The following is a 13,583-nucleotide window of genomic DNA, read 5'->3' as shown; positions in this document are numbered from 1 at the left end:
ACCTTAATGAAATTTAATTTATTTTAATTTGAGTTTAGATTAATTTTTTAGTGTATATCATTCATTCATTTCTTCCTAAGTGTTTAGCTGCCGTATTTGTTTTAGTATTATTTACTTTATTTTGTTGAATTTGAAGGTAAAACATTAACTTTTGGGTTTAATTATCCTTCTTCAGAACTAGATATTTTCTGTTAATATGTCATATCATGTAACTTGTATTGTATTGCTTTTGATAAATTGTTATTATTATTCATTTGTTTATCAATTACTTTAGTATAAAAAGAAATGAGTTTTAAATGACTTGTCTACAGTGCATCAATTAACTCAATATTATAAATTCTAATGTACATTCTGCTCATCAAATATATTGCTACATCTTTTTTAGGTAAAATTTGTGTTCTTTAATGTTTGTTTCTGTCCTAGGTTTATTCAATTCTACAGAAAGGCTGTAAACTACAATCAACTCAACTTTTCTAGGCCTGTTTATTGTCTTGTTTTCCAAAAGAAGACAAGAGGGAGTTCCTGGGTTTTTCTTCTGGTTTTGGTAGATTTTACCTTAATAATAAAGAATGAATCCTAGCACACATGGGTGTCCTCTCTCAATGTTTTATTGTAATATTTGGGTTGGGTTGAAGGATATTAAATGCTTGAGCAGATTGTGTAAAATCTATTAAATCAAGCTATTAAATTATATTAAAATTCTGCCAATCATGTTTTGTGTATTCAATCAATTGTACTACATACTATAATTATCCCTGCCCACAGTTATTTTTTCAGATTTTCAAGCATTAGAAATGTACCACACATTTATCATACTATACTTTAATACTTTACTTTTATATACGATATTTTGTGTGGCAGCAGAGATAGGCCCAATGAGCTGACAAGCACATAGTTTCAAATAAAGACGTTTTGCCTCGATTGATTTACACCTAATCTAACTCAACTTCATTGATCATGTCTTGTTACATCTAGGTTCCATTGAACGTATTCAACTATGAACCTGCAGAAACATCCGATTAGTATCCCTTGTGGCACACTTACTCTAGCAATTGCCAAATCCCAGGGTGGAAGGTACCTAATCAATTGATTGTGAATCGCTTGCACTAGAGGCTACCATTTTCAGCAGTGTCTAGCTGCTTGAGTTACATTCCATGAGTATTGATCCTTGATACCTTTATTCACACCTCGCCAGTATTATGGATTTCATATAATTGCATATTTCATTCAGCTGTAAAAGCTTCATATTTCAAACTTATCATTACTATATTCTCTGTAAATGAAATGAATATCAAAGGTTCAAATAACTTTACTTACGATAAAAGTGTATTTCGTGCCTAGCTTATGATGGTGGTATGATGGCGCGTATCCATGCGAGTGTATGATTGAAAAACTAATTCATTATGTTGAAGGGGTGCTCAAGGAACCTTTTGTAGTCATATGCTCTCTCGGGAAGAGTTAGGGCTAATGTGGGTTTATTCAGGTAAGCGGCGCTCAAAGACAAGCAAACTATTATTGGTTCATGGAATACTTCAGTAGCAATGGAGTTGTTGTCGAGTGTTGTCATCCAGTCTAAAATGTATTCATTTTGTAGTACCTTTTGTAGTTATCATTGTATAAGTAAACATTTATGTACATCAACAAAAACAGAACAATATGACATTTGACAGCTAAAATTAATATGACATTAAAGCAATTTACATGATAGAAACTATATTCTATTTATTTTAGGATATTGAAGGCACTAATTATAATATTTAATGATATGCATTGAACATGTCTAGTACATTTAGTCGATATTATTATTATTATTATTATCATTATTAATAAGTGTACTCCGTAGCAAGGGATAATGTAGTTTAAACCTTATTGTTTTTAATTAAACTAAAAATATTCAAAAGTGAACCCTCCTAAACCAAAACGTAACATAATAGAAATAACCTGAATAACCAGGAAACCTTGGCATCATTTGCATATTCATGCTTGTACCGGTTTACTTAAAGCAGTCCGCATGGATTTCCTATGTTTTCAATTATCTATTAATTTCCTAGGCAGATGGAATGAGTACTCTTCCAAACCGGATATTTTGCACTGCATAGCTAAGTGCATGCAATAACAGGCCATCAATTGTACACAGTGATTGATTGTGTGGTGGCAAACATGAGCAAATGTTATTTTCATTCTTTAGACATTTTTTATTGTTATCTATATATAAATTATGGTTAATTCTGACATAGGCGAGAACAATGGAAAAACTTCGGGACAAATCGCTCTGCAACACTATAATAATACCCGTCACAATATATTTCAGTCTCGTTCGTACTTAAATATATACTCTTTTTTAAACCAAATGATGTCCGTTTGGTCGTTGTTGATTGATGGAGTCTAGCCCTCTTATAAAATAGAAACACAGAGACCGAAAAAAAAGGGATCCGAGAATCGAGAATACAGACAGATAGAGATAGACCGGAGAGAGACGACTGCCAAAACATAACAAAGTATCGTTCTGGACTCCATCTGGACGAAACAATGTGTTGCAGGCTGTCTTTGTCTATTCTTTAATTATTTGGTCATTTCAAGATTTGGATAAGAAGATTAAAAAAAGATTTGAGAATCTAGATACAGATAGACAGAGCTGAGGAACACTCAGAACTGCTGAAAAACACAAAGAAATATCATTCCGAAATCCATATGGATGAAAAAGTGTGCTGAAGTTTGAAGAAAGGGAACCAGCTTTCCATCAATAATAATCCTGTTTTTATTGAATGAAACTAGATACTAGGCTTTCAACTTGTTATTAATTCTTTTTATTTGGATTTGACACTGTTCCTGTTATCGTTTAATTGTTTTCCATCGTTTGCTGAACTACAACACTTTGACAGTCAAGACACCACCTGAACTTGAACATTTTGTGCACATCCCCAATTATCTCATGTGAGTAGTATTAGGTTAGACTACAGTAGGTTTAATTTAAATATTCTTTTTGTGGTATAATTGTATTCCTTTCTAAAATTATTATTTAATATAATAAATAAAGTTCCTTAATTTTAGTTTGTATTTAGTGTATTGCTTTTCTGCAGGTCTTATCCTGAAAAAGTATAGTAATAGTATGTATATTTCTGTATGTAATACATACACAGTATGTATGTGGAATGGCATTTGCCTAGACAAAAGAAACATTATTAAATATATTAATCAATTATTTATTTAATTTCCATACATGCTTTCTAATTAGCACAAATAAAGAATAATTACTATAATTGGTTTTGATGTGTTTGCTAATTTGATAAATTATTTCAAACAATAAAAAAGTTCATAGTATTTGTGACATTGGTTTGATTTGTGACATTTAAATTTATCTATTTAGAATCAAAAGTTTATTTTTGTTTCTGCTGCAACTGCTCAAAATACGGTATAAAATACGGTATTTTTTAGTACTCCGTTTCTGCTAACAATACTTCTTGGGTGGTTGTGTTAAAATTCATCCTTTTTACCCTAATTGCCATTCGTGAGCGGGAAGTCTGTGTTTGACCCAATTTTTCATCAACAACATCAACAAATTTAAGAGTGAAGTTTTTCCTCTGTGGTGGGCCTATGGCTAAATTAATATAATTCATTTTAATTTGAATTAAAATGATTGATTGATTGGTTAGTTGATTGATTTATTTTGATAGAAAATATTTTGTAATATTCAGTGAATTTTGGGTAGTTTGTTTATTTCATTTTTATATCAAAGACTGAGATTACAATTACAATTTATTGCTGAAAATCACAGTAATGTTATGTGTTGAAAAAACTGCAAATCATTCTATTAACTACTATAATTTTTCATGTTTTCAAATTCACAAGGGGTAATCATTTGTCAGCCTATATCTCTGGGAAAAAGAAAATTCGACATTCAGACACATTTTTAGATTGGTCAGAATGCCAAGTAAAAATCAGTATTGTCCGTCTTGCATTAAATCAAGCTCCCTTATATATGAAACTGTTGGACAGTGGGTATTCATCTATAATTATAGATGAAATTGTAAGACAGGTGCAGCAATGACCCTTGACCTTTCCTGATCATCCACTGATAATGTGTATGGATTAGTAATGTAGACACAAAACATACTGCTCTAATGTTTTATAAACCTTAAAGCCCCCTTCCCTACGTTTTTTAGATCTAATTTAAGATCACAAACTATATTTAATGTAAAAATAATACTATATGGTCCTATTGCGATAACTTTTTTCGTCTTTAAACGGTTAAAAATGTGAAAAATAAGTCGATTCTAATAATTATAGCGGCCCGCTATAAATCCCAAAATGCATTGCGCGCGGATTGATATTTTTGTTTTTCACCTGTAATTCGCCCACTTTTCGATCGATCGTGAGGCCAAAACAAATGGAAGACTCCTAACTTTTCAGCGAAAATACCGGGTTTTCCCCAATTTGTATCAACGGAGTCTGGCAAAAATAGAAAGACAATTAATGCAGCAACTATACAACGTCAGGCTAGGTATATAGCTAGCGTACAATGTTCGTACGTTACCGATGTTTACCAGCTAGGCCTACAAAACTAAGCCTAGCTAGGCTAGGCCTAAGACCGTCCACGAGAGGTCGATCGCCGCGAGCTACTTAGGTAGTGCATTGTTTCTCACTTTTTATCATAATTTACCATAAAACGTACATTTAAGACAAGGAATGACATGGTTTAATGTTTTTAAAGTGATATATATGTATTATTTTCCAAAAAACGTCCAAAATTGCAGGGAAGGGGTCTTTAAACTTTGTTATTGTTTAAGCTATATAGATAAGATCTTGGATATTTTGGTATCATAAATATATTTCTATGACCCTGTTTCTGCTGCCAAGGATATACCGTATTTCATATATGTAATATATTATTAAGGGGTGGGAACGAAACTACATTAGCGCAAAAATAATTGTACGTACACATCGTATTGCAGCAGCCGTAAATACAGTGGTGGCGCCAGGATTATGTAGGCCTAAACCAACAATATTATTGAACTTTTCTGACCATTGAGACACTAATTTCACTGGTTGGTATAATGATAAAAAAGGTAACCACTCACTAATGAGTGGAAATTTATATGTTATATTCGAACGATACTGTGTTTGCTGGTGCAGGTTTATTGTCATTTATGTATTAGGCTTACAGTATTATTTTACTACATTATAAGCTACCGTTGTTTTCATATTTGTAAAATAAACTAAGGTACAAGGAAGGTTCTTATTTTCATATACCTTTTCACCACCAAATCCATTGGAATATACAACACTGCATGAAATATATCTGGAGTAGCCATCCCCACAACACAATCATGTCCCGATGGTCACTGATATGAAGTTTTCACAAGTTATTATAGATTCTACAGTAATAACATTTATTTAATGTGACTAACCTATAGGCAGAAACCTGTTTACACTGCAAGCAAATAGCTATTGTGTGAACAAAGCACCATGTTCAATTTAATGGTATGAAACAAATAATGTTGGTGGTTCATTGTGATAGGGTGTTCCACTAAACATTTTTCTTTTCATGTGTGTTCCCCACTTCGTAGTGGGAAGGGCCGATGTCGGTTTCTAGGTACAGTATTAGCGGCACTACTAACATAATTTCTGGTTTGTGTATTTAATCCATAATAAATGGCATTCTAAAAATAAGCATTAAAAACACTTGGGTGTTAAACGTTAATACACTTTGCCCAATTTCAGTTTTACAACTTTTTTTTAGTAATTTCATCATAATTAATTCACTTTTCAACTTAAAACCATGTTATAAGAGCATGTAAAAAGTGACAGGCTACGCACGTGTAAGTTAGCAAAATGGTGAAAATATGCTCAAATTTAAAATTAACATGATCGTCAGAATGCTCGAGAACCCCTATTTTGCATTTAATTTTCTTAAAGTGTATGTATCATATGTATGATTTAATGAAATTAAGGGAAAAAAGTTGATTATATCATCACCTTCTTCTATATATTAAAGTTAAAAGTATATACTTTGATAGTGTATCATTTTTAAAAATGTTTAAAGATGTCATCATAGTAAAAAATTATGATACATTGCGGTATGTAATAATCTATCTGCACCAAAGTGGTTACTGCATAGTAAATACACAGAGGAATCTTTCCTCAACATTTAGTCAGTTGTCAGTTGACTCGGTTGTCTGTGCTCGCGTCTATAGCATTCAAGGTACCGAGATCGAGTCTCACCTTGGGAAACAAAACGAACTAAGATTTTTGTTAATATCCATGTTGTTTGTTCAATTTTATTTCTTAGTGTATAGATTATACACATGATTTGATAATGAAATCTAGAGAAAAAGTAACTTATGTCTTTATCATTATGTAACAAGGGTGGTTTGTGACATTATACGCAGGGATCGGATTGTGATACCGACTACTGTATTTGCGTTAGCAAGATCCTATCTTTCATAAATTATAATTTTTATTAATTTGATTTATTTATAATTAAAGATTCAATCAAATATATCTTTTAAAAATCAATTATCTTTATTTAAATCAGTGCATACAGTATAACCTATAATTCGTTTTAGTGACAAATTAAATTTAGTTGTAATTGTTGTTGTTGTTGTTTTCTCATATTAATTTAAAACCCCTATAATTTTGTAATTTTTGATAGCCTTGACCAACTGTTGTCTGATGACATTTTTATTGTTAAACTAAAAAATCTTTATCTTATTTATTTTCCTTATTAAATTATTTAATTGTGACTACTGTAGCACATTAGATATATTTATTTATTCATAGGAATCACTTTTATATCAGAGGCACACTTGTATCAGTTAATGGTGTATCCATTTTACAGACAAAATAATAATACAACTTTTTAAATCAATAAGTTTATTTTACAATTTTAAAGTTTCCAACTTTTCTAAATCTTAATCACCACAGAACTATTTTCAGGTATATTTCTACTTTTTTAATTACAAAATATTTACTTTCTAATATAGAAAGCCTTTACTTTGCTAAACCTCTAGCTCAGCAACATGCAGAAAAATGTGTCTTGTATTGTCTCTTAATGATTTGTGACCTAAATGCTGTGACCCCTTTTCTGTACATCCAAAGTACTTGGTTACCAATAAGCTTGGGGCAATTTGCTTTTAGAATGTATAAATATATTGATAATCATCCAACACTACAATTCGCAAATGAGAAAAAAGTACACCAAACCTGAATATGTAATTTACAGTCGGTATTACCATGTGAATATGCTTCAAATTAAACTCGTAAATTTGTTTTTATCAATAATGAATTATATTAAAGGTATATGATGGTATTTGAGAAATTATATTTAGAATTATTACTAAAATTGTACTCTTTCATTACAAAGTTAGATTGGTTTTCTTGATTTGGTAATGGTAATTTAGTATGGTAGTTTTATTTTATGAATGTCTTTTGTGCACATAATTAAAAAAGGACTGCATAGATAAATAAATAAATTAATTTATTATTACTATTTTGAGTTAATTTAGTGACCTGTATCATATCTTAGATTATTACTTAAGATTATTTTATACAAGAATTAGTCATGAAGACTACTGGTAAAAGTGGCCGCATGTTCCTTTTATTCAGAACTATATAATCTAATTTATACTTGTACCAAAGCTAACATGCAGTAAAATATTGTTGTTCAAGGATATGGGATACAGTATTATATACACACTCCTGCTATTTACCAACAAAAAATAAACAATTGAAAAAAAAAAAATTAGACACCTGCTTATATTTAGATTTGGAAACAAGCCAAGTTATTGCTGCAAATGTGTTGAACTACCCTTGATATTGATTGTTCTTAGTTCACATAAACTAAAATTTGTGATGCATTTAATAACAATAAATTTAACTGTTTGATGTAAAGAATTTACCACTAAGGCTCAGAATTTACCACTAATACCACTCTTTTATATAAATATAAGCCAGTGATTTTTAAATCACTTTATTCGTGTGAATTACTCATCTTTATTCTTACATCAGAAATAAAATGTTTGTTTACAAAGTTTAGGTAGATTAGTTGGTTAATCTTTTTAAATCTATGTTTGTGAAAATCCAAAAGCCTTTGTTATCGCAACTAGAAACATATTTTTGTTTAAAACCGAAACTAAAAGTGCTTAAAAGATAACTATACCAGATATATTTTATATAACAGCAACAACAACTTAAATATTAACTATGATTTAAATATTTAATATGTTGTTATGACACATTTTATGTGAAAGAAATGTCAACATGTTCACAAGAATTTCATGTCATACATAACATTTTTTTAAAAGTACATAGATTTTGAAAACAGTGATAGTATATTAATGTTTTTCGCACCACGCCTTTAGGCAGTTATATTCCCAGAGGACAGAATCATTAGGAAACTGTATCAATGTAAAAGCTATATTACTACGGTTGACAGTTTTGAGTATTTGTAAACTTGACTAATTTATAGGTCCATGCTGCTCAACCCAAAGCATGTCTGAGAAAAGATAGTCTATGAGAGCCCATGAAGTCATATTGCCTCTGAGGAATGTCATTTCCAATACACCATGAAAATAATGTATTGAAATTCTTTGATTAGTGTTAAATAAACATTTTTTTTTATTTAATAAACATGTAATATCATATTTTATTGAATGTTACAATGTTGATACAAAATATATTACTAAAAAAACGTAATTTTATGTAATTATTTTATCGAAAAATGGCATAGTTCATACAATTGCCAACTGAGGGCTCAATTGGTTTACTTTGTTTACATGGCTAAACTATTATTTTCGGCGATGTTCTTTTTAGGTGATCATTTAGAATGCTAAATGATCACCTATTGTTATTGTATGAAATCTTTATTTTTTTTCTTTTTATTGTTTCTGTACACTATTTTGTGTAACAATTATCTCAAAAAGTTTAATGTCAATGATTACCAAAATTTCAGAATATCTTTCAAATAATATAACTTAATCCTAATAAGCTTTCCAGCATGATCACTCATCCGTGACGACATTTATACGCCATTTTGCGAAATCACATTATCAATCATATCTCCATAATTCATTATCACATATTAATGAAATTCACTACACGTAAACTTCAGGTCAAGGGTAAAAATATTAGCAAATAAAAACGCACGCGCACGTAGGTTCATGCGCGTGATATCGCGCGTTAAAAATTTAAAACGCTCAAAATTAAGTTTTGATCAATTTAGAGCATGAATTAGGCCATTTGCGTGTTTCAAAAAATTACTGCGCAAAAATGCGTTTTTGCGCGCGCGATACTTAAAAAGCGTAAAAAATATGAATTTTTTTTACAAATCTCATTCTACTCACCATCCTTAGTACATTCACCAAATTTGAGTCAGTTCCGACTTAAAATAACGCTATACGAGCACGTTAAAAATGACAAAATGCGCATATTAATTTTACAAAAGTTCTGAAAATGGTGAAAAATAGGTCTTTTTTAAAATGAAAATAATTCTTCAGAATGCAAGATGACGCCCAATTTTTTTAACTTATTCTGGAAGCCATTGAGTTGTAGATATGAATTCATGTACACACTTTACGTACAAAATGTTTTGACGTCATCAAATGGCCACTTGAATTTAAAAATTAGGATTTGTTATCTTTTTGTGTAGATTATCACATTCAACAGAGCGCATCTTGGTTATGTGTGCTCGAATTTCGCACAACTTTCAGTATGTGCTTGCTTAATTAATTATCTTTATCATGAGTTGACACTATCTTCATTTTAATGACGTCATCACGCGTAAAAACTTGAATAACGTAGGCCGTGTAATTTCACCTTCGCAGTAAATTTGAATATCTTACAGCTCTTCAGAATTGAAGGTTACCTTGATGATTATAATTTATTATGAAAGCTGATGAAATGTAGATATTAATTCATATAAAAATTAAGCCTATCGGATGTTGTGACGTTAACATATGGCCAGTTGAATTGAAAAAGTATTTTTTTCAAATTTTTCGTCAAAGTTATACACAATTCAAAGAGCGCGCACAGCGCTTCTACGTGCCAAATTTTTTTCAAAATCTTATATTTTTTTGCTCAATTAATTATCTTTCGAAATTGTCATCTTAAAGTTTAGTTTGATAACGTCATCATGCCAAAAAATTAGAACATGTGTGTCCCGTAATTTCACCTATGCTACACTGTATATAGTGTACATATTGTATATGGCATATAGGCACAACTCAGCACTATAAGCATATAATAGGATGGCATACATCAACATTTTCCGATCGTATGTTAACGTACGTGCATGTTTAAAAAAATTAATTTCAGTAAAATGATAAAAATGATCACCTATAATTCGTCAAAGTGACGAATTAAATTCTAGTTTATTCTTTATTTTCTTTCTTTTATTATAATATTGATCAAAATACAGGCAATGTATAATTTGTTTGAAAAATATTAACTTTTAATTTTTGCACCCTTTCCCCTAGTATGTGGGCCAGGTTTACTTAGGAGTAATTCCCCCTACCCTGGAATATGTACATATTAGTGTTACTATAGTTTATGATTATGTTTTTGTCTGTACTATATTTAAACAAAATATGTTTACTACTGATGATCAAAAATAATTGATAATAAATCATTATTCTGAAGAAAGAACCATAATTAAAACTGTTACATCAAAAAGGCGATTATTTCTTGTTTTAATATGAAAGTTAAAACTATTTAAAATGTTAGCTCTTGATAGCTTTCCTGTTTAATATTCACAAAGAAACTTGTGTACTCATGCCTTTTAAAAGTTAAACAAAACTGTGTCTAATACAATTAAATATAGAATAGTGCTACAAGCCACTGGTAAACACTATTAGCTTTGTTTACTTGATTCCATTACAATATTCACTACTTTTAGTGGATTGTGTTGAAAGCTAACGAAGTGACAAAATGAGATCTTACAGTACTTGTGTTTCAATAGTCGCAAACTGTCCATTGAGTGTAGTTAGATTTGTCATAGTTGGATTATACAGCAATTATTTATAAACAAGTAACTATTAATATTTATATGAGCCAGAAATAGAGAAAGTACAACAAAAGGTAAGGAATGGCAACAACTATACATCATTGTATGGTTTATTGATTTCTTTAATGTGTCCCCTGAGTGTCTTGTAACTAAATTTAGTTTATTCAAGAAAGCACATTGCGATTCCTTTTCATACATTATCTCCTTTGATATTGGATTTTTTTCAATCTAATTTGAAAATAATTTATCAACATTTTATATATTTGGAATAGCAACTAAAAAAAATATATTATTTTTATCATTTTTATTAATATGTCATTTTAATTTCACATAATAGTTATTCACTTTGACCAACAAAAAACAATTAATGTCTGTCAGACACTGGCGTTTTGGTGAAATGTAACTGTTATTTTTAAATATTTAGTCAAATATTTATAAGTGAAATTATTTTTTCTATGTAAGTGAATATTTTATTAATTTTTAATTTATCTTAGTTTTCATGTTTTTTATATAAAAAAATTCCTACTAAAATAAAAATAGAAATTTTAACTTCAACAATTTTTAAAATCAAGAATACATATATATAAAAACACCATCACAAAGCTATACATTTTGTATTTTTGACTAGTACACTATATTTTTTTTATATAAAAGCAGTAGGTACCTAGATTTTTAGGGCAGCCTAGTAGATGGGATGTTTGTGTAGTAATAGTTTCTGAATTAATCACGCCCACAGGATGTAATATGGACAGAAATGTTGTCAATATTTCCTTTTGAAACAAGTAACCCATAACATTTCATTCTTATAGGTACCAGTAATTTCTTAGTTGTGTACTTTTAATTGTGATTGAATAGGATGATAGCACGCAACATTCACATTTTACATATAATCACATATATTGGTAATTTTAAGTTTTTTGATTGGATGGCTAAAAAGATTAATTTCAGAAACTGAAATTTTAAGCAAACTTTTGAGATCATTTTAATTATTCCTAAGGTATAAACGTATTCACTTCAACATTGGATTAAAAAGTAAGATATATACTTCCGCATTCAGATAATTTCACTCTATTTTTGCTAATACTGTAATTACTTTTATTAACCTAACTTTAATAACTATAATACATTATAGAACTTTAGAACACCAATATAATTTATTTCAATGCATTCTTATATAATTAGAAGCTATTGATTTGTGTTATTAGAAATTATATAGTAGCCAGCTTGATGTATAAAGATTAATTTTCACTTTCAGAATAGCTTTCTATGTTTCATTCTGATGTCAATCAATATCAATACTTTTAATGTTCTACCTCTAGTATACCAGCTATGTGAATCTGAGTAAAATTTCTCTTCAAAAGACTCGCTATCAAATGCTTGTATTTGTTATTTAAGCCTGTTTTCCTGTCGATGGTTGAGTTGCGTTGAATTGACAGGATTCAACGATTTTACAGGAAAAGGGGGTAAAAATCAATGTTAAAAATCGTTAAAATCTGCAATCGTTGAAGTTGAACTCGGTTTAACTTCAACATTGCGATCGTTAAAACTGACCAATCAAATGGTCTACAAATTACATCATTGCAGTTTGTGAAAAAAATAGGTACATGCTGACAATTCTTGAATTTTTACAATGCGACTATGTTTTTCATCTTTTTTTGTACATTTTTAAGGTCTGATATTTCAAAACAACAAGTGTAAGTCAAATTAAAATATAATATTAAAACAATTTAATTTAATGTTTGTCTTTAGTGTAAGCCTAGATTAAGATATCAGCGAAAGCATGTCCTAGCTCGATTGAAGCATCAAAACATGTAACTTTTTCAATTTTCATGCGGGCCCGGCTGCAACACTTTTCCTCGCGTGTCCCTAGACTTTTGACAAAACATCCAATTTTTTATTGATTTTAAACCAGAAATCGTGGACGTATATTTAATTAGGACACCAGTTATTGTTGTATGCTAAATTTGTTCAAATACATTTTGGAAATTGGAATTACTAAAGATAACTTTTTTTAATACAACAATAGCATTTTGTCTGTTGCAACCAAAACAGTTTCAGAATTTGAGGAGTCAAGGTAAAGTAGAATCTACTGTTTTAAACATTTTTTTTTAAAGTAATAAACAAATACTTATTTTAATATTTTTCAGGTTTAAAATGCTGGAATATAGATGGTGAAGAGGCAAAGTTAGATGATGCCATCTCGACATTAGCCAAAACTGAATTAAAAACTGATGATATAGGTATGTACATACAAAATGCATGTTCTACTGTAGATTTTCCTTATTAAAATATATATTCAAATATATCAAATTATTTAATTAAATTTCAATATATCACCGGGCTGTTTAGAATTCATGTTCTGTGCCTGATGTGTTTATATATATATATATATATAAAAACACATTAGGGATAGAACAATAATTCTCAACCGCCCGGTGATATACTGAAATTTTATTAATTAATTTGAAAAGATGAGGAAATCTAAGTAATATTGTTATCTTATTTTAAATTTATTTGATTTTTATTCCAAAGTCACTTTTTTATTTTTTTAAAGTATGAAATAATTAACAGTTGGATTAAAGGG

General features: G+C 29.6%; 1 protein-coding gene across 3 annotated transcripts in view; it reads left to right on the top strand.

Moving 5' to 3' along the window:
- The window catches only part of LOC144853782 (uncharacterized), a 48,762-nt gene that overhangs the window by 23,482 nt on the left and 11,697 nt on the right, over positions 1-13,583 (top strand). For all 3 annotated transcript variants that reach the window (XM_078711608.1, XM_078711607.1, XM_078711606.1), the window contains exon 2: positions 13,147-13,239. In XM_078711608.1, the coding sequence (XP_078567734.1) occupies positions 13,147-13,239 (93 nt within the window). The remainder of the gene's footprint in view (positions 1-13,146; positions 13,240-13,583) is intronic.

The sequence above is a fragment of the Antedon bifida genome, chromosome 10, assembly GCF_963402885.1.
Source record: "Antedon bifida chromosome 10, ecAntBifi1.1, whole genome shotgun sequence".
Lineage (NCBI taxonomy): Eukaryota > Metazoa > Echinodermata > Crinoidea > Comatulida > Antedonidae > Antedon > Antedon bifida.
Note: the sequence above shows the minus strand (reverse complement) of the source record. Positions and strands in the feature narration are given on the sequence as shown.